General features: G+C 41.7%; 1 protein-coding gene across 2 annotated transcripts in view; it reads left to right on the top strand.

The window, feature by feature from the left end:
• Positions 1–1,711: 1,711 nt before the first annotated feature.
• The window catches only part of LOC306960095 (prickle-like protein 1), a 31,223-nt gene continuing 6,975 nt past the window's right edge, over positions 1,712–25,959 (top strand). The window contains exons 1-3 of one of the 2 annotated variants that reach the window (XM_079552401.1): positions 1,712–1,820; positions 24,836–25,033; positions 25,675–25,788. In XM_079552401.1, the coding sequence (XP_079408527.1) occupies positions 24,848–25,033; positions 25,675–25,788 (300 nt within the window). In that variant the 5' untranslated portion in view covers positions 1,712–1,820; positions 24,836–24,847. Of the gene's footprint in view, positions 1,821–21,944; positions 22,103–24,835; positions 25,034–25,674; positions 25,789–25,959 lie in introns of those variants that run through there. The other variant, XM_079552400.1, reaches the window with a different exon arrangement.

Genomic DNA, 25,959 nt, shown 5'->3' with positions numbered 1-25,959 from the left:
GAGCTCAGACGAGTTGAGAGCTTGGTAGCTTCTACTCCACCCCCGTTTGGAGCAATAGGAATACATTGGGAGAGGCCAAATGCTAACAACATCTTTGGTCTTTTTGCATGGCTGAGGGCACGCAGTTCTTCCATATTGTGATATGTTCTTAGCTGAGCTTAGATGAGCTGATACATACCTGTCTGGTCTTTGTGCCCGTGGAAGAGCGTGGTCGCTTCCAACTTCACCCCCGTTTGGAGCTATAGGAATACATTGGGAGAGGCCAAATGCAAACAACATCTTTGGTCGTTTTGCATGACAGAGTGCACCCACAAAGACCAGACAGGTACGGATCAACTCGTCTAAGCTCAGGTAAGAACATGCTGTATCTCATTATGTAAAAACGGTGGCCTGTTCTTTTAACCAAGCACATTATCTCCATTTTTACCCAAATCTGAAAGCTTCTGAACTGGAGAGTTTACAGCCAATATAGGCCAGAGTAACATTTGAAAAAAAAAAAACCTGCTAAACAGATCCAAGCTTCTGCCTTGTTGGATTCGGTTGTTTTTGTGTTTTTTTTAAATCATGTTTTCGTTCCTTTTTTTGCCACATTTTTGTCACATTATTGTCATGTTTTTGTAGCGTTTTGGCCCCATTTTGTGTTTTTGGGGGAACATACACTATCTGAGATCAAGCCACAAAACTGTGACCAAAACATGTCAAAAAAGCAACAAAAACGTGATGACAACACGACCAGATAGGACGACAACGTGACAATCATAAAGAGAAAGTAGCTTGATGAGTTTTGTTTTTGACTAAGCTTTCAAATTGAGGAGTTACTCTGGCCTATAAGAAAAGATAGCCTTCATTGATCTCACAATGGAGAAATTTACTATATAAGCTCTGGTCAAGACGCTTGTAGATTTGGGTAAAGCTGAACTGGAGAAAATGTGAGCGGTTAAGAGGTGAACGAGAAAACTGTATTTATTCATTGTATCACATCATCATTATCATCAAGTTTATTTCTTTAAGTGATACTGTCAGCAGAAGGTTCGGATACCCTCATACACTGCAAAAAGTAATTAACTAGATCAGTATAAATATCTCAATTTGAGCATAATAATCCAAATTTTAGTTGTTTTGACTAGATAAGAAGTTCTTGGGCATTTGTCCTAGATTATTTCACTTGTTCTGAGATGTTTCTGACTCGTTTCAATACATTTCGTCCTTATTTCAGGTCATTTTCTTTGCCAATGGGGTAAGGAAATTGGTCTTATCTCATTGGCAATTTTACTTTCTTATTTCAAGCGAGATTTACCTTAGAACTGGTCTGAAATGTCCTCAAACAAGCAAAGTAAACTTGGTCCGATCAGAAAAAGTGTCTAAATGAGTGAAATTCAAGTCATTTAGGCCAATGCTTGATATTTACTTTTTGCAGTGTAGTAAGCCTTACAAAAATATATAGGCTCCTAACACTAGTTTGGAGAAGCGTGTGCGTGCCTTTGTGCGTGTGTGGAGGAGAGCAAGAGGGAGGGGACCGGTCTAAAGCCTGAGCCAATGGTTGAACAGCAGGGCTAATGTCATTTCTAGACGCTTTAACTCGGAGCCAGAGCTGCGCGTTCGCTCAGCCCCGGAGAACGTCCTTTTCCTCCGTGTCCTGCGCTCGACCATGCTCTGAAAACTAGACTCTCTAGACTTTTTTTTTAACCTCTCAGTCTAAACGCTCAGAAAATTGTGTTTTTATTTTGTATTTTTCATTTCGTGCCAACCCAGATGCCAGTGTTACTTATAATCTGACAAACGGAATATCTCGTAGGATCTCTGGCTGACGCTTGTGAGAGGTGAGTGCCAAGTTTGAACAGTCCCACAGTTAGACAAGTAGATTTTTGTGATGTCAATGTTTTTTTTGGTTTTTTTTAGATCATATGTATAAAGAAAAAAAAACTTAAGTAACTTTATCGGGGGGGGAAATACCTGCAAGTGTGTTTATTTTCTTTCATAGTTGATTATCAGTCAATCGGGACACCATTGTTGGATACAGGTCACTTTCCTCTGTACCCAGCCTGCATGTCATGGCACCTTCACCGTGAGGAGGAGAGGATAAAAGTCAAACTGTGGTTGAGAGTCCAGGGGCGCTTTCACTCGGAAAGTGCCTGCGCGTAAAGACAGTTAATGGCGGGTTATACGTTTTGCTGTCCAGATGTGTGTGTGCTCAGCTGTTGCTTGTCACTCAGGTGGTCTCTTGGATTTTTCTCTCTCCACCGTGTGTCTGTCTATAGCGTTTTTTTCCCCCCCACCTCCTCCTCCTCCTCAATTTACGAGCTCACCGCGTCTCTTTAAGCAGCTCTTCCAGAATGGCAGCGGTGTTGACAGACCGTAGCCCGAATCCACACACGCGCGCATTACAGGGAAGCCACATCACTGCAGCCGCGCGGAACAACTGGGCAACGGGCTCGTAGACCGCAACTCATTATTAATGCGCCATATATTCTGGTTTTCTTTGCCCGAACAGGTGTACAAACTTTAGGTCTTTTATTTGAGAGGTTTTAAGTTGGCCGTGCTGCGTTTTTTAAGACTACGCTTTTTGCAACCTTGTATAGACGTGCCTTTATTTGGCATATAATGACGTAGCCTACGTGAGGAGAAGGACTTTTATAAATAGAAATGAATAAAACAAGAATATTGGTACAGCTGTGAGTGTAGAAATCCGAGTATTCAGCGTGTATGGACATGCCGTGGAAGCCAGTAGTGACATCTGGTGGCTGGATTGGGAATTGATCTCACATCCTGGAGTGTTGAAATGTTGGCTTGCAAATTAATACCTGTTCAACCTAATATTCAAACCATCCCTGTTGCCCTACTTTGCCTGTCTGGGGTAAGTTAAAGGGGATATTTTGTCTGCAGCCCGCCCTGGCAGTCCTCCCACTCTTGAGTCGTATGTCATTACACTTTAGATTTTATGAGAATACCACAGAGGCTGGGTTACTGCTGCTGTGGCTAGTGTTTGGCCGGATCAGATCAGTGCATATAGGCCTATGGGATCAGGTGACTGAGGTGCGCACTCCCCCTCTGTGGGAGGCCAGGCTGACTTCGCTGGGGGGGGGAACTTTCTGCCACGCTAAGTCTTTGTTAATGAGTATGTAGGCGAGTGCGTGTCCTCTGTGTGTGGTAGTAGGGGTTGCTCTGTGGGAGTTTCTGCGTGTCTATGGCGAAGATGGTGTTTGGAGCTTGGCTGCCGTTAATCAGTGAGCAATTGGGAACACATGTCCAGAGTGAAGAGGAGGTCGCTCATGTGATCTGGATAAAGCTCATGATGTTTGACTCAATAGTTTCCGTTCAGGTGAACTCGGGGCATGGTTTAGCTGAACTTTGCATGGGGTAAAGAAATCGGTTCTGATTTTTGCACCACCATGTGCCATTTTAAAGCAGTAGCCTACTAAGTAACTCATGCCCCTAGAGGCCATAAGTGCCACTGCAGGTGTTGTAGTATGTTGCGATTTTTTTACTCATTAATTGTTTGTGAGAGTAAATTCTACGATGACAGGAAACACAAGAGGAGAGAGGGATATTGTGCATCCAATTACACAATGGAGATATTTTTTTTCACTCAAACTTGGCTGTAAATACTGTTTAAGTGGCACTAGCCCGCAGCTAGCTTTGCCCGTTAGCCTGCTGGCTTCTTCTTCGTGATACCATTAGTGTGTATTCGTGACACCAACCCAGTGGCAGCAAAGTTGCAATTGTGGTTTTCTGGCCAGAGACACCTGGGGAGAGGAAAGACCCCCCACTCATCCCATTAACGCTTGTATTACCCCCAGAGGGAGCATGAAAAGGATTTATTAAAGTAAGCAAGTTACTTAGTACTGCTTTAAAGTCTGTGGACTTGTATACGTTTGTTAAGTGGTGACGTCACAGCTCTACTTCCGGGTCCCAAGATGTGCAAGTGAATACAAAAAACTCTTTAATAACACAATCAATATTTCTGAAACTCAACAAAGAGTTACTGAACATACTTATTCATCAGGCTCATTAGCCAAAAATGCTGTACCTTCCGGGTTAGCGGAGAAAAATGCTAACGGCTAACAGGCTAACCCCAGAAGTACCGACTTTAGTAAATATTACTTTTTCAGCAGTAGGTGCGGCATTTTTGGTTAATGGGTCTGAGAAATAAGTAGGCTCAGTAACTCTCCGTTGAGTTTCAGAAATATTGATTCTCGTTTTTAAGAGTTTTTAATGTTTTTTTCTCGCATATTTGCCGGTCGGCCAGGACCCGGAAGTGGAAGTTGTGACGTCACACTTAACAAACTATAGAGTTCGGGAAATATCCACCGATCTTTGCAGCTGTTAGCATACACTTCCATTGACTAACATTAGCTAAAAACACCGGGGAACAACTCAGTTAGCTGCTGAGTTACCGCTGGTAATATATCTAACACACTGTGGTGTCTAATTGTTTTAATGTGAACAATAACCCCAGTATTTTAACTTTAAAAATCTCCATTACTTTACAGTTGCTGCTAAAGCGATATGACATCACATTCCCAAACTCTACTGATGTATTTAGACAATAAGAATAGTTAGTCCCGCTTCCTTTTAGATGGATGGAGGGTTAGGGTTCGGATTTCTGCTCATTTAGAAAACCTTGGATTCTTGTGCAGGAGGAAGTGAATCACTTGGAATAATTCAGCTCTGACAAGATGACCACTGAGGTAACTCTAAACAACAAACTGGCCATGCACCAACACAATGAGGTCCATTCAGAAAATCATACATTGTTGCTTTTTGTTTGGGTCTTGGGAAGTATGGCTGGGTTTGTCCATTGAGTTTCTAAATAGAGCCTTCGTTTTTCCACGGAGGTGTTACAGAGACACATACAAAGCTTCTTCCCAAATGCTTCCAGTCTCCCATATGCAGCACAGGCTCTATTCTCTAGTGGCTTTTCGGTGCCAGAGAGGAAATCCAGCCTGGAGATTGTTTTGATATTGTTGGACCCTCTCCTGGAAAACCTTTTTGCTCGGTGTGTTTGGGATTTAGAAGCTCTGGCCTCACTGCGAAAACACCTCATTCGGATCACAGCAGTAAAACAGTATAACAGCTCAGGATGTGCAGTTGGGAAAGATGCAAAGTGGAGATTATCGCTGATTAAGGGACTGTGATGACAAATTGCCGTGCTATGAATACAATTTTGGCAGGTTTTTAGGTCAAACGAAGAAAAGTGTTTCAACTTGCCTAGAAATTGCAAGATATAAAAAGAAATCTTAAAGGGGTTAGATGCAAGTTGTCCATTTTATACTCACTACTGCCACCTCAGGTCATACGTGTAACTGCACCTTCTATATGAAGCTCGTGCATGACGGCAGTTCAGACCCGAAGTAACAACTTTTTGAGTGACAGTGCAGGATTTTAGAGGCAGTTGTGGTGAACAGGTCTGGGCTCATTCTACACCTTAGGACATGGCTGGAACATGTAGGTGTAGGGAAAATATATAATTTTACCATGTTTAAACTCCATATAGTCCCTTTAATAAGGCCTTGGAGAGCACATCTGCACATTCAAGCTTACAATAATGAATGGTCAAGTTTGTAGTTTCATATCAAACTATAACAGAATCAGATTGGGTTTTGATTCCACTGTCAGTGAAGGTTCATTCACAAACTAGGATCTTTTTTAGTTATTTCTTTTCGGTGCATTTGTGCAGTATGAAATATAAACTAGTGTTAAAATTAATAAGAAGTCTGTATAGGCATGAAAATAAAATAAATTGAGATAGTACAACAGGCTTAACTCTAAATATAGAAAATATACATGTCTTGAGACAAACAGTGTCATGAATGGTGGATGGGCAAATGGCAGGTTATATATAACACCAGGTAACAGGTTATAACAGCTTTCCATTGATTGGTTGATTCTTAAACTTTTCACACCAAGTATCACCCAAAAAAGATATAAAATACCACAAAGTGAAATAGACTGAAATAGAATCAGGACTAAACCAGGCAAAAATAAGACGACTAAATTGGACTCGATTTTGTCTAAACAACAAAACACAACAGAAGAACCTAACTTATGTGTAACTGAAGTTATAAAGACAAAGTCTAAGACTGCAGAAAACTTGGAGTACCACTGTCTTAGTTTATATCTCAAAATTGTAAATGATTAATTTGTGGATATATCAAACAGCAAACTAAAAACACCACAAATAAACATAAACAGCCTTTTTCATACCTCGCTAAAAGGTTTGCACACTCTGTACTAGTCCCTATAGTAAATCTAACGGACACAGAAAACCCCTTTCACCGTCTTTAAAAGTTACTCGCTATACTAAATAGTCCAGGGGGGTCGGGGAGCTTTTTAGCAGATTACTTGTGCCCTGTGTTTGAGTTGGAGCTGAGATCGACTGTAGATGAAATAAATAAAACTAATAAGAAACATAAACAGCACCGTGAAGTGTGCACATGTATAAAAAGAGAGACCTCCATCTAATAGTGAGTCAACACTGCGCTGCCTGTGTGTGCCTAATACCTCAGACTGGAGAGCGCACAGTGCCCAGTTTGTACCTTCACATGGGGGCTAATCTGGCATGGGGCAGTGCAAATCATCCCTCAGAAAACACCATATACGCTGCTTTGGACACGATAGAAATCAGTTCTGGGAATTTTGAGTGAAACATGTAACCAATCAACAGAGTCAGCCAGAAAGTGTTGGTACATTTGTAGATGAAGAATCAAACAACAAACAGATGACGCCTCAGAACATTTAGGTTCAAATCCTTTCTTTCCCCCACCCCCATCCCAACAACCTAGCGTTTAGATACTCCTGCCGCAGAGGGCAAATTGATCTTTGTTTTCCCAATTTTTCCCATCTGAAAATGTATGTATGGTGTTGGTGGACCAGTCCAGACGATTTTTAGAAGCTTGAGGTCTTCATTTGACGTAGGAACCCACTAAATACACTCCGGGGTTGTAATATAGAGTTTGTCTTGTGGGTTGCATATGGCAGGGATCCCCCAGAGTGAGTGACAGGCTAAAGATGGCTGATCTAACGGTGATCCGGTGCTTGTGGAGTGGTTTCAGAGCAAAGCCACCAGGCCGCGCTGGCTGCTGTAGCCTGGTATTATGGTCAGCCTGCGGTGGAGGGAACGTAGTCCAGGGCTTAGAAGAACAACACATACAGAAGTGGACCTGAGTGAGAGCTGCACCTAAATGGATGTTAATGCTAGGCAGCTTCAAGAAAGAGGCGGGATGTTTGTGATTTAGAAAACAAGACTGCTGACCTACAGATATCCAGCTTTATATTATCCAATCTATATTAAGGTGTGGTCAGTAAACATCAGCGCAAACCTACACAAATAGAAAAATATTTTCCAATGGAAGAAGGATTAATTTGCTTAAAATAAGAGACATTTAGTTGGACGCTTAAATTAAGACAAAAAAAATCTTGAAATGAGACAAAGACGTCAAAGGCGAATCATTGTTGTTCCATTGGCTTTCTCATAAAGTCAAAACCTACTCAAAATCAGCACAAAGTTTTAGTTAATTTTAGAGTTTATATAATTTACTACATATTTCTACCCAGAGGTTGTTAGAGTAGCCAAAATATTTACTCAAGTAACAGTAACGTTACTTTGAAATCATTTTACTCAAGCACTAGTAAAAAGTAGTGACCCAAACAATGATTCAAGTAAAAGTAAAAAAAGTACTCAGAGTAAATGTTACTTGAGTACTGTGGGTCACTTGAGTGCAAAAGTCTGATTTATTTTTAACAACACCATAAATTGTGAAGAAAATTCCAAGAAAATGGCAGAAAACACTGAAAATTAAAATGTGTCTAAAGAACAAGGTGCATGAGACGATCTACATCTACTTTATTGATCAAATTGAAACATTTGCCGCTTAAATATTTCCTCACAGTGGAAAAAGTAACAATTATTTTCACTCAAGTAATAGTGCAGATACTTCATAATTTTACTCAAGTAGGGGTAAAAAGTACTGAGTGATAAAATGACTCTAAGAAGTACAATTTCTGCCAAAAGTTACTGAGTACTACCCACTTCTGTCTCTACCACAAGTATTATGTTTTCTTATGTCTATGCTGAGGAAAGTTTCTTCTATGAACCTGTTCTTTGACAATGGCAATAAAATTTATTCCTACCTGATTCTGATAATTCAAGCACTTTTAAGTCATTTTTGCCGAAGAGAAGATAGCATTTTTTCCCCCAGTGTTTAGTACCCCCATTTGTGACCTTTGATTTTATATCCTTGGTTTGAACTGAATCAAATTGTTCAATAGTCATCTTCTAGAACAGTGTTTCCCAACCAGGGGTACAGGGACCCCTTGTGGTACTTGAGCACTTGGCAGGGGGTACTTGGACTAACCTCAGATTTAAAAAGGGGGAAAGAAAAGTTAGTTTTAATTAGGATTTTGAGTAAAAGGCTTGACTTTGAGAGTATTTTTGCTGTATTTTGAACATTACACTCTACTAAATACTGAATAATCCATTTTTAGTTGCTTAATTTGTTACGATTTTTGCAGGATCTTTGAGTTAGGGGGTACTCGGAGTATACATTTTTGCCTCAAGGGGTACATGGGACATAAAAGGTTGGGGTTTCCATTCCCAACCTTATCCCGCCCGGCACACGTGGAGTCCAAAACTGTGACACCCCCCCACAAATAGATCAAATCAAACGGCCAATAACCATTTATTTCAAGCAAATACATACATCTACAAGTCTACACCAGCCAAAAATAGAACCTTCTGTGGGGAGCCCCTGCCTTCAAGTGAGAGTCATTTTGGCACCACCTTAATTACCCACGCGCACGGGTCTATTTGATCGTGATAAAAGCCGCGCAAATCCACGCACCTGCCCAGACAGTGGCAGACTCCAGCCTCGTCGCCATGGAAACATTAAAGGTGCTGATTATTAGACGGCAATAATTAGAGGGCTTTAAATAAGGTAAACAGTATAGATAGGAAAAGTGGAGGAACACAAGTAATTACTCCGAGTGAAATGACCACCCCGGGGCAGTGGGAATAAGAGACGCACAAATGATAGCTTTCCGTTTTTTGATGCGGTACAAAACATTAAAGGGTCTCCATAACAGATTTTGGTTTGCCTGGTGCCTCGGAGTTACCACAGTTGGCGTCTCTAAAAGCTGTTTGGATGCGAAAAACTTCATGGCCAACTCCGGTTTTGATGGTTGTTTAGCAAAGTTTGAGCTTCGGCGGTTTGGGGAGATCTATGACATGTGCTGCAGGTCGGGAAATGATCTCTTGTTTGACATTTTGAAATCTGGATCAATCAAGAATCAAACGCATGAAAAGGAAAGGTTGTATAAGGTTGTGTTTTGGAGACACAGTGTGGCCAGGAAGTCAGGGGAATGTGATTTGATTTAGAGATGTAAAAATAGATCAGGAAAACATGACTTGGTTCAAGCAAGTTTCCATAAATGAAGCTCATGTGGCATCATAGACAGGACACTCTAAACAAGTCCCCATCCGTAATTACGTACGTACAGTCTGCATTTCTTTCTTTTTTTCCCTACCTGAACCTCTCGGCAGTAGAAAAAAAACACTCCATACAAATACTTTTCATGCTTTGGGGGATACAAGGATACCAACACCTTATTACTGTGTGTCAGGAGTGCACTGTATGAAGAAAAATGTATTGGCAATTTGCAAGAAATTCAAATTGTATCATTCACATTCCCTTGGCCTAGGTTTTGGTTGGGGTTTCTGTTGGTAAAGGGTACTAATTTCATCATATGGCTCTACTCCGCCCTATACTTGAAACTTAAAGAATTAAGTAGCTCATGCCCCTAGAGGCCATAAGCGCCACAGCAAGTGCATGATACGTTTTTTTACTCCTTAATTGTCCGTGAGAGTAAATACTACACTGACAAAGGGAGAGAGAGGTATTATACAATCAATTACACAATGGAGATAATTTTTTTCACTCAAACTTGGCTGTAAATACTGTTTAAATGGCGCTAGCCTGCAGTTAGCTTTGCTCGTTAGCCTGTTAGCTTCTTCTTCGTGATTCCATTAGTGTGTGTTGCGCATCCGACCCGGTGCAGCGAAGTTGCTATTGCGGTTTTCTGGCTAGAGACGCCAGGGGGAGATGAAAGACCCCCCAATCATCCCGTTAACACTTGTATTAACCCCAGAGGGACTACGAAAAGGATTTATTAAGGCAGTGGTTCCCAAAGTGGGGTCTGTGGCTCAGAGGCACTACAGGGGGGCCTCCAAAGCTTGTCTACAAAACAAGTACAATGAAAAAAGTTAATTTTGATAGGAAAAATACATTTATCTGGACAAATTCACCAGTTTAAACCAGTATTTAGCCTACTGTCATTACTAGATGTACTTTTTATGTCATTTTAGCTGTAAAATTATAAAAAATTCCCTTGAATGGAGTAAATTATTATGATTTCGGGGGCCCCGAGAGATTTTCTGATCAATAAAGGGTCCGCGATGTCCCGGACTTTAGGAATGGCTGTATTATGGTAAACAAGTTAGTTAGTACTGCTTTAAATAGATAAATAAATAACATTAATAATAGTCATTCATAATGCATACATCTCTAGTGTCAAGTGATGTAGACGTCTCATGTTCATGGACTACCTGTTTTTTCCCATGAACATCGGCTTCTCTTCAATAAAAAGCCCTGGAAATGTCCAGAAACCTGTCTGCATTGTTTAACTAATATGGACTTGTCTAGCACCTTATAAGATGTACAGTATGCGTATGTGTGACCCTTGTGTCTGAAGAAATATTTAGGTGGTCCATCTGTTTCAATGCGCGCAGCCCCAGTGGAATCTCCTTTCCTAATTTACCGGAAGGAAAGTGAGTCCAGCCAATCTGATGCCACCCAGAGTCAGGAAACCGTGTGTTGTGATAAATACTGTGGGAAGAAAAAGGGCGGAGGAGACATGTCTTCATCAACAAGTCTCATCTCAAAGTTTGGGTCATTAGCGAAAAACTTAGGAATAGTCTAAAACTTGAGAATTTAAGGAGGAGAATACAAATATAAATCTGCTTTTGGGCATCTCAGCATTGATCCCGGGTTTTGATTTGAATCTCCACCTCCAACCCTCAGCGTTGTGGTTCCAGGTCTCGGCTTTTGCTGAACAATTTGCTGAACGTTTCTCTCCGCTCTTCGCTCGCATTCACCCTGAGCTACCCTGTCCAATAAAGCCTCCAGGCCGAAATTCCTTCGAATTTTGTATTGAAAAACATGAGTGAGAATGTGCGAACAGGTATCCATTGAAGGTGGTCGACGAAAACCTGGGACTTTCCAAACCCCGTGCATGCAAACAGTGATTTGCCTGTTGTCTGGGTTTGGGGGGGTCTGTGCATTCTGCTTTCCCCCTTTTTCTGCACCAAATGAAAGGGAATCTAAACTACCACTTGCATTAATGAGGTAGTAAATAAATGTCTTTTGTGCTTCTCTAATGACCTCCACGAAGACAGACGGGAAAAGTAGCGGTTAAGGCGTTCATTATCCCAAGCCAGCCGCCGTGAAATCAAACATGTCCCGTCCTGCGTATCCCATACATATGTTTTTGTTTATTCATTTACATCCAGGTCGTACGAGTGTAGCCTTTGGTGAGCCCTCAGGAATCCCCCTCGGGCCTTTGAAAACATCTGGTTACCTATTTCTCCAGCTAATTTGCTCAGATACGCCCCGGGGAGCTGCCACGAAGGGAGATGGCTGCTGAAACCCAATCGTTTGCTTCGCAGAGGTACAAATATGGCAGGTATCACTTTGAACTGCTTCCTCTAGTGCGTCGGTTGTTGTAGCATCTGCAGTGCATTAGTCCTCAGTGTGTGTGTGTGTGTGTGTTTGGTGAGAGAAGTTGGGGAGGTTCGAGTCAGAGCGATCAGGTAGGTCCGGCTTATCGGAGAGGCCAACTGAGGTTGTGGTCAGCTCAAAAGAAACACTTCAGGGGGGCAAGGATGTGAGACAAGCAGAAGACGCAGCAACAAAACAGACAGGCGACTACATACTTGTGTAGAATGCCTAATCTTGTACGATTTTCTTGCTCTATCATTGTCAAGGCACGGCTTACTACTGTCATGTCCAAGTCATGCTCATAGTTTGCAACTCTTTGCGCATTACATTCAAAATTAAAAGGTCATTTTTCTTGGCGAGAACATTTAGCAAAGTGAGAACATGTCAGAACAGAGGCTTTGGAGGCAAGCCCACCAAATGTCGTCCCTCAACCCTCAAGCTGCCTATTCGACCGTCAGTGAGGAATGCAAATGGTCACTGCTTGGTCAGATACGACCGCAGACGTTTAGAGAGCAACGAGCTTCAAAATGACCAGGACAAAGCCTCTAATGCTGCACACTTCAAATCATCTCACACACAGCCATAATATCTGCCAACCCTGTGGTACTTAAACACACAGCCAAATGTCACCTGTTGCACTGCTGAGCTAAGCTGAAAAACCACTCAGGCCTTACAGACAGCCCGAAATGATACAGGTCAATGTGCTTGTTGGCTGATGTCAGGGGATTTCAGGATGGACTCATTTTACGATTAAAATACATTTTGGAAAGTATGACGTATCGGCCAGCCGATATATCGAGCCAATATTTGGTGATTTTACAACATAGGCTATCTCTCCAGGATCGAAAATGATAGAGACTTAACGTTTTTTGGACTGGAAAGTAAAGGCTTTAAAACGAGTCCTCCCACAACTCCCTAGGCCTCAGGGAAGGTGAGAAACATCGCAATGAAATCATTTTGAAGGGCAGAATCTGGAGAAGTCAATCGCAGAGTTAGTTTTAACCTGTATTGTTTATCGCAGCGCAAAATGCCGCGGATAGTAACAGTATGCTAATGCTAACGACAGCTAATCAAAGCTGGGACAGAAACTATGATTGGATCACCTAAAGTAATACAATAAAATTGGCCAGTGCTGGAGCGGCCAAGTATTTGTGTTTACAGGATTATAGAAAAAATATCGGTCAGAAATATCGGCCTAGCCAATTGACGTCCCAAAATATCGGCATCGGCCTTAGAAAAACCCATATCGGTCGGCCTCTAGTGTGAAGTTGGCTCTATACGGATCCCTTGTTGCTGTTGATTCTTGCTGATAACTACAGTAGTTACTGGATGTAACTCCAGTTCTATGAGAAGCACATGTGTCCTACAAATATCATGTAAGAAGAGTGACAATGCCGACTGATAGAGACAGGATGTGCTGTACATAATTTTCAATAACTAATTATGACCTGAGCCTTCCAAACTGAAATCCCCTTGGAATAACTTATGGGAAAATCAATCTTGTTCAAAGCCATCAATGTTAGCGGTAAATTTACCACCACCGACTGGCGTGTCATCGCTCGAGGCTCCTGTCACTTGGTATCTGTGTACATAACCCCAAATCCTGTCTATCTCTTCACATTCTCAATGGATTAGTATGCTGTCTTTAACCGTAACCCTGATGCAATGCCCCGGCCGGTCTTGCATGATGTGTCGTCAGAAGAAGCTGCCTCTCTCCGCCTCCATTGTTTGCATTAACAGATTCGCTATTCTTTGGTAAATGCTCTGTCATGGATGAGTGGCGTCGCTCATTACAAGTCAGCCTTATCTGTTAGCTTTGGCTGAAGACACAGACACATTGTAAAACAGTCAGATTAATGATGGGATTTCACCTGTCATACAAGTTGCATCACCGGCAGGTTATCAAGCTTTATGGTATGAAAGGCAGTTGAGTAAAAATAATAAGGAAGCTTCATCTTTTACTTTATAGCTTACGAAGAAGCACTTTTAGTCCATTATTACTGTTTGATTGGTTAAGTCAGCCCTGCTTTGGTGACCCCATCTTGAACTTTGTGTATACTCCCTCGGATTCAGATGAAAGTAGCCACATTTCCCCCCATCAACACCATCAAGATTTACAGGTTCCTGTCGCTGTCAGGTCATGTTGCAACAGTAAATAAACCCAAACCCTTTATAGTTTGTTTCTTAGTCACTTGTGATCGGCCTGTATTTTTCACATACACACAGCCCTCTGGTTTCGCTGCCCCCGGCTCTTATTAAAGGAGGAATGCATCGCTTAACAATATCAAATTAGCTTCAGCTGGGAGCCTGCCCTCTCTCTCCCCTCTCTCACACACCCCTGTTGCAGCATATAATGGAAGTAACACCGCGGCGTTTCCCAGAGTTGCAGTTTTGTGATGATGTGTTTCTCACTTGTGCTCCAGTTCCTCCCGGAATGGTGAGACTGCGTGAAAATGCCTCTCATTTGATGCTAATGTTGGAGGATCTGGACAAGTATCTTAAAGGGATATTTCAGGATTTTTGACATAGGGCCTCATTTCCTAGTTATCCAGAGTGTTGCTGATTTCTGGAGATTTTGTTGTTGTTGTAATTCATGCAGTTCTTATATTTGAAGAGTTACGTGGCGCTAGGCTTGTGCTAGGCTAGTGCATGTCTATGGTATCAGCTAGCCTGCATTAATAACAGTCTGACCCGCCCCACAGTGCACCTGAGGCAAATCACTTATAACACCAGACTAACGATATAAATGTGTCGATAGAATAATTTTTGGAATATAACTGACCTTGCATCACATGAATGATCGCATTTTGAGGGACTATTTTCTAGCAGATCACTCCGCCGCTGTGTGGCTTGCGCAACCACGAAGCTGATGCTGCTCAAATATAAAATGGCTCAAAATGGTTAAAATTGCTGTATCGACACAGACATTTATATCATTAGTCTGGCGTTTTAAGTGATTTGCCTCAGGTGCACTGTGGAGCGGGTCAGACTGTTTTGAATGCAGGCTAGCTGATACCATAGAAATGCGCTAGCCTTGCATTAGCCTAGCTCCAAACAGAAGAACTGCATAAATTACAAAAAAAATATCTCCAGAAATCAGCAACACTCTGGATAACTAGGAAATGAGGCCCTATGTCAAAAATCCTGAAATATCCCTTTAAGTTCATTTTGACGCGGCTAGTTTTGATGATTGATGCAGATCTACGGTGGAAAAGTCAATCTTGGCGCTGTAGAAAAATTAACACGTGAAGGCGCAGGCTTTGACACTTAGATAATGTTGGTCTGAACTAACGTGTGATCAAAATTATCACCTCCAGCTTGCGTTAATAATAGACAAACTGTGAGGAATAACAATCTTGGTTTTAAATAGACTTGGAGGACAATAACAACTGCATTATCGCTATGGTCGGTTCAATCATTTTAGTAATTACAGATGCACTTTGACTCTTCAGAAACGATGATTAATAAGTGATGATTGTAATTTGTCGTCTTCTATGTGCTGTAATCCAACAAGCCTTCAGTTAGATCTGTATTTTCCAGTTCCTGATGAGAGGAAAATAGGCTCCAGGGCACGGACGTCTTAAGCAAAAGTATTTTCATGTAATGGCACGTATTAAGCAGTAAAAGTATGATAGTCACTGCCAAAAATGTGGAAATAATTGAGATGACAGATAGATCCTGCTACTGTACTAATCCCTGAAGTCCTATGTTTTTCTTGGGATAAGACTGAAAAGAAGTGATTCACTTAAGTTTATCTAAATTGATCCCTTTCAGTTTGGAAATGAAACAAGGATGTTCTAAGTTTATTATAACTGGTGAGTCAGGTCCAAAAAGCTATAGGAGGATTATAAAAAGTAAAAGTGAATTGTCAATGCAATGAAGAACTCCGATTTGCCAACTCCTAAGGACACTTTAATGTGACTAGTATCACAGAGGGAGGAATGGTTTAATCACTTTGAAACTGACCCAATACTCTTCTGCTGTAGACTGATAGCTCTTATGACGCCTGGTCTTCACCTTCACCGAAACCACCATCGCAGCCAGTTGTCAATTTCCTGCATTTTACAACACGTTTATTGCAGGGACTCCATTGTCAGAGAGGTGTGCAGGTCACACCTTGTGACTGCTTAGCAAATCTCGCCAGAGGCCTTTACTTTGTCTTACAGCCACCTTTTTACATCGCACTTGGTCTGTAAGTGTCGTGGAGTATTGACACTGAACTGGTAAGTCCACTGGCTCTCTGTGGACCTGGCGAGCGCTGACAGGTCGAGCGGGTGCCAGTTGTTACTAGATACATTTCCACTAGTGTTGAATGGCCGCTTAGAGGCGTCTGTCAGCTGTGAATGGGCTTGAATGGGGCATCATAATAGAAGTGAATTGAGACGCGAATCTCTCGGCATTTTGTGAAGTGGATATGGGTGCGAGACAGTTTGTCAGCCCTTGTGCACTGCCCATTGTTCAGGGACAATAGGGATTTAAATGTGAAATGGAGACACTGTACATCTATTTGTTCAAGCAGAGTACAAATAGAAGGAAGCAAGCTTGTGCAGGGGCAAAGATCAGCCGCAGAGAAGATCGACAAGTTTTTGTTGTTCTTATAGTTACAGGCGGCATCTCTGGAATCGCCCATATATGGTGATGTTTGAAAACAGTTAAGGGGGGAAAACAATTTGGAGAAAAATCTAAACTTTCGCTAATTTTTCAAAAACTACTTTAACAAACACTGAAATATGAATATAGTTTTCTACTAAATAAAGATACAAAGACATGGAGAGGAGCAACGTGGTTCAACAGCCCATAAACACATAAATAACGGTGAACGCTAACTTGATGCTTCATGTTAGCATTGGGCTAATGCTACCGGTTAGCTAGCGCTAGCTACAACTGCCGGTTTTACACTTCTACTGAACAATCTTTATTTACACTTGACTTTATTTATGTGTGATAAAAAAGTTCATATTCCACCAGAAAATGGCTGAAAAGAGTGGAAAATTGTGTTTCCCAGAAGATTCTATTTTCCCCCTCGGCGAAGCCACGCCCGCTTCTATGACGAGATGCCGTCTGTATCTATATGACAAGATTGATGCCACTTTGTCTTTGGTGGAACTATGTTTAAACATAAATAGGATTTTAAAGGCTAATGTATGTACAATGCACTTTTTTCTGGTTGCAAAAGTTAGCATTGAAAAACATACAGAATTCCCTCATATGGACTCATGACATTTTGTATGGGGTTTGAGTAGAGCAACAGAAAAAGGTTCAATTGGCTTAGCTTGTTAACACGACGAGATTCATCTTGTATAATGGAACCTCTATTGTCTTAATACAAAATGCCACTTCTGCTTTGGAGCAGACAGCTGAGCCTGACGCTAATGCACTAAAAAGTGTGTATCAAAGACCCTCTGTGAGTCTGCTGATCTCCCTCTGTGATTCATTTGTCTCTGACCTTTCCCCGATGGTGGTTGTTAACTTTAAGTGCATAATTCTGCATTTTTAGCCTGCGCTCTTTTTCAGGTAAAGAGAAACATTTTTGATTAAAGGGTAATGTATAAAGCCTGCACAACATCTGAGTCATTGTATCTTTTATGTGAGTCTGTCTGCAACCTGTTTCTTTTAAACAACACAATACACTGACCTTAACTTCACTTTACTGTGGTTTTAAAGTTTGCTAAAGCCGATTGCACAACTCCGAAGCTCCTTTTTTTTCTTTCTTTTTTACCATCAGGATCATCTCTGTATGCTCTGTTTAGGAGTTTTATGACAAAGTGTCCCGCAACCTGTCAGGGCTTGTCGCTGGCCCTTGTTAATTTCTGTTTTGAACAACCAGAGTGATGCCTCCACCTGATATTTGCATTCTGGGGGGTGTAGGGTGTTTGGGGTGGGGGGGGGGATCAGCTTAAAACCATTCTCACCTTCCTGGAGATGAAACGGTATGGCGTGAACAAGCTTGGTATAAACCTTTAGTGCGCGACGAAAGGTTAGGAAAAGGCCGCGTTACCGAGGTGGGCCAGTTTCAATAGATAAATGAATCGCATTGCCAGGAGGAAGGAGCAAGTGTGTCGTGTGTGTTGGTACAACCGGGGTTTAGGGTTTCATGGAACTGGAAAGGCCACGAGATCTTGTCTTGAAGCGGAGTCCAAAGCCTTTGCCAATGGAGAAAATAACTCCCTTATATAAAGTCAGCAGGGACGCTTGATCAAAAGGTATCTACGCAAGTGCAGGGTTTGACTATTAATACTGGAAACTGGCCAGATGCTACTCCATGTAATCAGATATGGAGAGAGTCTTCTGTAAAATGTCTAAGCACATGTTTGCCATTTCTTCGTGCGACCAGATGCTGATTTCGCGGTGAACGGCTCAAAACCTGTGAAGAAAATATTCTCCAAATCGGGGTTTTTCAGCGTGCGGTTTAAGTACCATTTCTGTGGTTCATCTTTGAGATTTATGAAGGGGAAAGTCTTAAATTCACTTGTCCCTAACAGCTAATTAGATGTCTATCCGACATTTTGATTGCCACTGTGCAGTCCTGGTTTAGCTTGTGTGGGTTAGTCATTCGTATGTTATTTTTTTTACTCCATGGCGGACTGACAAAATAAATCGCCGTCGAAATCACACTTTTAAAGCAGTACTAAGTAACTTGTCTACCTTCCTTTTTGTAGTCCCTCTGCGGGTAATACAAGTATTTATGGGATGATTGGGGGGTCTTTCATCTGGTCGGAGCCACCAATACACACTGATGGAATCACACAGAAGAAGCTAACAGGCTAACTGCGGGCTAGCACCACTTAAACAGAATTTACAGCCAAGCTTGAGTAAAAAAAAAAAGATCTCCATTGTGTAATTGAATGTACAATATCCCTCTCTCCCTTAGTCTTTTCTGTCAGCTTAGAATTTACTCTCGCGGACAATTAATGAGTAAAAAAACCACATGCTACAACACCTGCAGTGGCGCTTTTGGCCTCTACGGGCATGAGTTACTTAGTTCTGCTTTAATAGCTGCAATTCCAAAATCACAAAGGCAGCAATTACATTACATTACAGAAAAATGAACCCAAATCAACCCATTAAAGCCGCCACGCTAAGAAGTGCTAAAGCCGCTTTGAAATCACACTAGCTTTGGCTGTTGATACGTTGTTGGCAAATGTGACTTTTTATCTGTCTGACTCTGGAGTTCAGGCGGAGAGGGAGAGAGTGTCTGATAATAAGGGAATTTTCGGATAATCTATTTGAGTTTATCAAAGAGAAACGCGATACAATTCTTGCGAGTGTGGCCGGTCCTGGCAGGAAGCGGCAGAGACAGCGAGGTCAGCTGTCCTCTTGTGTTCGGAGGGACCCACGGCTCTTTGGCCACAAGCCCAGTCCACATCTGAAAGGCCCCTATCTGCCCATTGTCTGCACTAAAGCCAGCCATACATGGACATGACGCCCATTCACACCACATCATCCCTCTCCCACTCATTGTTGTCTGCCACTTTATAAATCAAGGGCTTTCCTGTCACTCTTTATCTGAGCTGTAGTTTGTTTATTATCAAAATCAGTCTGCCTGAAAAACAAACAAACCCCCCAAAAAACATACATCTTTATCGTCGCCTTCAAGCCAGATGTTCTCAGTTGGTGAATCCACATGCACACAACATTAAAGCAGAGCGCTTATAAATACATCTTTGTGCTCTCACAGAGTTTTGCCTGTTCTTGTGTACCTTTTATGCACCAGATGAAAATGAGAACCGTCCAAATGCCAAAAGACGTTTTGTTCATACTGTCACAATTGTGCAGGCCTGTAAAATATTACGTCTGGGCAGATCTGACACACGAGGATTTGGTTTAAAACGTGTGGTCTATACCTGGACGGATTTGCAAAGCTTTACAAAGCATGTCGAGATAGATATCTCAGGAAAACCGATGGAAATCACATTCTGTCTATTCCAGGAGTGCTCCGAAGTGCTGCCAAACCTCTCCTGAAATCTGTCTTCAATTTCAGTTTTGTATGAGCCAAGATAGAGTACAAGATGTGGGATCCACCATCTTACGCGCTCTCATTCAGTTAGCCGAGCGGGTCATTTGTAAGAGGTAATTTGGCGTGTGACAAACAGAGTGGTTGCCTCCGTGGCCCGTCACTTTGTGGGGTCGTCAGGGGAGAGGCCATCTTTGTCAGCTGGACAATTGAGCCGACTCATCTGTCATCTCGCACTCTTTAAATGAAGCCGGCGCTGTGTTCGGGCCTTTCATTGTGATTGATGATGCAGAGTCCACACATATCAGACCACTCTATCGTGTGCTTTTGCGAAATATATCCAATATGAAAGATGCAGCAGCGATTCCCCAAACTTTTATGTTGCCGTAGAACAATTCTCCCATTGTGACGACGAGCAAAGCGAGAGTAAGGTTTTTCGTTCATTGGCCAAAGGAAGGGCGCAGAGGAGAAAGGTCCCGTTTGTGAGAATGGCCTGAGATGGATGAGGCGGCTCAGGAGGAAGCACAGTCAATATTTAACCAGAGAAACAGCAAGAAGACAGGAAGGCTTCATTTAGTAAAAGGGAAAAGTCATTTTTCACTTCCCCTTTATTAGAATGGTCCCATGGTGCGTGCCTTTTCGAAGAGATAAATTAACTAATTAAACGTATCATATATCAGCACGACACCATTGGAACTGTGGTTGGATAATTCGTTTAAAAGGTATTTCAAAAGGGCATACAAAATGTCTAATAAACACTTTTTTCCACCTCAATGGAGAAGTCCAGTTGATAATCAAACAAGTTGAATGATGATGATAATAATGTATGTGAATTAGGGCTGCAACTAACGATTATTTTACTAATAGATTCATCTACCGATTATTTTTTACAATGAATCGATGAATCGCTTGGCTCTGAAAGGTGCATGATAATTGTATTTTTTAAAAAGGTTTACCATATGAAGGTAAAGTGGCACCACTTGAGGACATGTTGATGGAGTAAATTTAAAGTGAATGTTTGTTGAGGCTCTAATTCTGCTTCTGATTGGATGAGACACAGACAGACGTTTATGAAATCTACAATCTACAAAACACTACAGACCCTAACTTTAAAAACAAAGTAGGTTTTCATCAAAAATCCAAAATTGTCTGGTCATTTTTGCTCTATTTGAGCCTGAGCTTACTAGAAAAGGATTAATCTATTACTAAAATAGTTGACAACTATTTCAATAATCGATAAGTTGTCAATTAATCGATTAGTTGTTTCAGCGCTAATGTGAATAAACTTTTTTCTCTATATCATGAAATAGTTTGTCACATTTCAATGCCATGTGAATTGTAAAACTTTCAAACCCTTGTTGCAAATGGAAGGAAATTCAAAATAGACAATCATTTTGTACAATATGTATGTATATATACAAGCACCTGATAAAAGTTTTCACCTTCCTATACAACCAGTAAGTCATACTTATTTATATAAAGTGCTTTTCACAGACAGAGGTCACAAAGTGCTTTACAGTGGAAAATAAAATATCAAAGACTGAACCTGACAAAGACTGTTGAAGCATCTCCACAATTATACACTAAGCCACCATGCATTATAAAACCTTCACCCTGCCCCTAGCTTTTACATACTGAACCTCAAACCAGGCCTAGATAAAGATAAAAATCACTGCTAAACTGGATCTAAGGTGTAAATCATGACATAAACCAACCAGAAAAAGCGTAAATGTCTCACTAAATGAAATGATGAAGTCAAAAATTGCATATGACCAGCTCTCAAGTCCTGCAGTTTGAGAAAAGCTATCTCAATGAATTACATGATTAGTGAGTGGACATGTAGAGGTTTCTTGAACTGGGGTTGGTAACGTGCTGCTGTTTCTGAGCTGTTAGCGTTTGTGTGTCTGTGTCTGTGTGTGTGTGTGTGTGTGTGTGGGGGGGGGGGGGGGTGACTGTGAGGTACATGTTGATTGAAGCGCAGTCAGTGGCAGGCGGGCGATTTGCAGCGGAGGGGAGGAATGAGGGAGGGGCTGACAAGGCGGCAGCTATAGACCACTCTCACACACTTAAAACACATCCAGTCATTAACTCCCAACCACAGGCAGAACGACACACAGCTCCTGCCTTTCTCTGGACCTGTAAGACTTTTTGGACGGCAAAGACTTGACTTCCAAATTCCCCGACAGTTGGAAAAGGGGGGGGACTTCTTCCTGAGGCTCTGGGGGTGATTAGAGAAAGGATCCACTGGGCTGATGTTGGAGACATGCAGCCAGCTTTCTTGAAGGCTGCAACAACTGGCTTGAGAGAGTGAACAAGATCTTCAGTTGGGAAGTTGTTGGAAGGGGAAAGGCTGGAAACAAAGATGCTTTTCTTGGAGGTAAGAGGGAGAAATCTTTGAAAGCGTTTCCAATTTAATGCAACAGCTAGTTTGGCATTTACAAGTAAACTAATCAGGCATTAGGGTATAAAAGGTGCATCTGATTTTTCCGACAAAGAGTCATGATGGAGAAAGCACAATGGGGGATTGTTATTTTTATCTGTTTTTCATTAGAAAGTCTGGTGCACAAGTTGAAGAGACTTGAAATCCATGTCTGTTTCTTTTTTTTTTATTGCCTGAACATACACCCTATGTGGATATATCGCATGGATATATCATCTCCATACACAGTTCTTTAAGAATAAGCTTGATGCCTATGCTATTAAATGAGTCTCCAGTTAAGGCTTGTTGGAGGTTCGGACACATTTTTTAGGGTCCTTCCAGCTGTGCTCATTCTCTGGTGCACCCCCTGACACCCATTTGGCCCTAGAATAACACTTTTCCTCCTCCAGCCAAAGCAATGACCCCAGCCTTTGAACTTCGAAGTTAATAGTTTTCCGAAAGAAAATCGCAGTATGTCCAAGAAAAACAAAGGTCCGGTTCAAGCTTTATTTGCCTTCCAATTATGTCGACTGGGATTTATAGCAAATGTAAATCCATCCTCACAAAAATACTGTCCCAAAATTCGGTTTGAAATAAGGTTAACCAGCAGGTCCTGTATTGTGAACTGTTAAGTGTCAGTTAGGCGGGGGTGCCACCCTTGGTTAACCGTTAGCTGACTACATCTTGGGCCCATGTTTACCCAAGCCCTGAATGTTGTGACTCTTTAAATGCTCTTTTTTCAAGAAAGTTTGAACCCCTCCCCACCCTCCCATGTCAGCTCTCCACTGGATTGACCGGACAGTTTGTTTTTTTCCCCACATTGGACAAAGACGCCTATTGTATTATTGCCGAAGGGTGACAGGCTGTAATGTGAGTGCCTATATGTGCGTCGGCTCTGGAATCTGCGGTCACCTTTTCTTTTTTTCCTTTTCTTCAAGGGATGAGAGGTAGGCCACGAGATAAACAAGAGCTTTGAAGATCTGATGCACGAGTTCAGAGTATCAGTCCTACGCGAGCGAGTGGTCAGAATTAGGTTAAGCGAGATAGCAGCAGAGTTAAAGAAAAGTTTGCGTGTGATAACATTATCTGCTAAACCATAAAACCTGATAGATTAGTCACAGGAGAACAAAGCAACACCACACAATCCCTTTGTCCCCTGATAAGAGCAGTCCCTTTAAGTTGTAACTGGCAACAAAACCGCTTTCTGAGCAGTGTTGTGTCTCATTGAACTATATGCTAATCAGAAAATGCAAATATTGCCCTTTGTGGTTGCTGTGTTTGACTACATGTTGATCAGTCGGATGCTTCAACGAGTGAATGAGGCAAGAGCAAAAGAAGAAGAGAAGTAGAAATGGCTTCTTTAACTAAACTTCAAACATGTTTGCGGTGGGCTTCAGGCTAGATCTAATCACAGATTTAAATTACATTCTGATAATAGCCCATTGGAGGCACTTTCTATCAGTTTTTAACCAAACAAGCTTCACTCTGTTGTCAATTTACATGTGAATGAGACTGGGTAGAAAGAGCAGGATAAGACGACTGCAGCAAGGTAATTAGCGTATGTTGTTACCGCCCAATTCAAAATCAGTGAAAAAGATTCAGTGGATTTTTCTTTCAAATTCAAATCAAAAATTCACTTCATTTATTGGTTAGGAACTTCACTTGCAGAGAAAGTGCCAGTACGGGCCCAATAAAAACAGCATATACGACACCACAATCAACATGTGCTACAATAAATACATTAAAGCGATACTAAGTAACTTGTTTACCATAATAAAACATTTTCGTAGTCCCTCTGGGGGTTATTCAAGTGTTAATGGGATGATTGGAGGGTCTTTCATCTCCCCCTGGTGTCTCGGGCCAGAAAACCACAATTGCAACTCGACTGCCTCTGGGTCGGAGTCACCAATACACACTAATGGAATCATGAAGAAGAAGCTAACAGGCTAACGGGCAAAGCTAACTGAGGGCTAGCGCCACTTAAACGGTATTTACAGCCAAGTTTGAGTGAAAAAAAATATTTTTATTGTGTAATTGGATGTTTAATATCCCTTTCTCCCTTCGCCTTTTAAGTCAGCGTAGTATTTACTCTCAGGGACAATTAATAAGTAAAAAAAAAACATAACTTGCTATGGCATCTGCAGTTGTGCTTATGGCCTCTAGGGGCAAGAGTTACTTAATACTGCTTTTCGGCCTGTAATAGACCAATGTCCACGCCGTCATTTGTTTCTTTTAAAATACCTTTTAAGGCACCAAACATTTTGATCTGAAAACTTTCCACTGTTTATCATCCAGCAAGTATCCATAAAAAGCCTGCATATGCCACTTTAGACAAGTGATCAAGCAAGATTACGTGAAGGATAAACAAAGCTGCGATATACTGTACCTCTGTAATTGCCTGGAAAATAACTTGTCAGTTATTTTAAGCACAACTCAAGCCGCTTAAAGACATTAAACAATGGCCCTGGTGTGATGGGGCAAAATGCACTATTGTCGTCTGCACTTCTTCTGGATTTAAAAACTTGTTTTGCCACCACGATCAACAATTATCTTTTGCAGAAACAAGGATCACGACCGATTGAATAATTATAGGTGCGCTAAGCAGAGAATCCAGATTTGCCTTAACCAATCACGGAGAGGTTTGACTATTTAGGAGTTATGCCTAAAGTGTTGTTTCTATTACATCCACAGCGGCCGTGTGTGATGAACCTGGAGTGCGCCAACAGAGGGGATCGTCCTGCACTTCGCGTCCCAGACATGGACTCTCACGCCGGGGCCAAGATGGGCAAGATGTCTGTGGGCTTTCAGAGGAGCTCCACTTCGGATGATGACTCTGGGTGTGCTTTGGAGGAGTATTCATGGGTGCCACCGGGGCTTCGACCAGAACAGGTACAGTGCAATCACTCTACTATTTTCTTTACTGGCTTTTGAAAATAATACTATACGTCCAGTCAGCCAAAATGTTAATCCATGCATGAGATCGTAATCGCTGTACCAAAAGGAGGTGGAATTTTAAACCTGTTTTCAGACACCACATGCCGTAGTTCATGGAGGGTTATGTGCTAGGTGGACATTCTTTTTCATACTTGCGGATTAGTTCTGTTGCATGCGAGCTCCCGGATAAACCAAACATTTGACTGTGTATTCCTTTCCATTCTAATTATTGTTTATGTTTGGCCATGTTTCCCCAGATGCAGCACAATTGAACAATATAACATCACAGACCATATGTTTTGCTTGTTTTGCCGTCCTCCATGTCCATTCCCAAGCCCAGCTCTCATGTGCAAAGACATTACACAGCGGAGCAACTGTGACTGTGAAAAATTACATGTTTTCAACACAGTGTCACAAATTGGAACAGCTTCTTGATATCCCTGACACTGAAGCCTATTTTTAGCCCGGCAATTCTTTCTTTCCATCCCTTCTCGCCTTCTTAAATTCACACAGACAACACCACCGTCCTCTCTCGGCTCAAGCAGGTCGCACACAGCAATGCCCACACGATAAACAAACATCTCTTCCTTTTGCAGATCCAGATGTATTTCTCATGTCTGCCTGAAGAGAAGGTGCCATATGTGAACAGCCCCGGAGAGAAGCACAGGATTCGACAACTTCTGTACCAATTGCCGCCACATGACAATGAGGTAAAAACTGATTGAATGGGCAGTGGATGCGATGAAACAATAAGGGCATGGGCATAACCGTAACTGGCTCAAAAACATAACTTTTTTTTTAAATCAAGCAATTACCAGGTCAAGAGTTATCTATATTTTATGGCTTTCACAATATAAGGTCAGACAAAACCAGGCTTTTCT

Source organism: Gobius niger (assembly GCF_951799975.1).
Source record: "Gobius niger genome assembly, chromosome: 2".
Lineage (NCBI taxonomy): Eukaryota > Metazoa > Chordata > Actinopteri > Gobiiformes > Gobiidae > Gobius > Gobius niger.
Note: the sequence above shows the minus strand (reverse complement) of the source record. Positions and strands in the feature narration are given on the sequence as shown.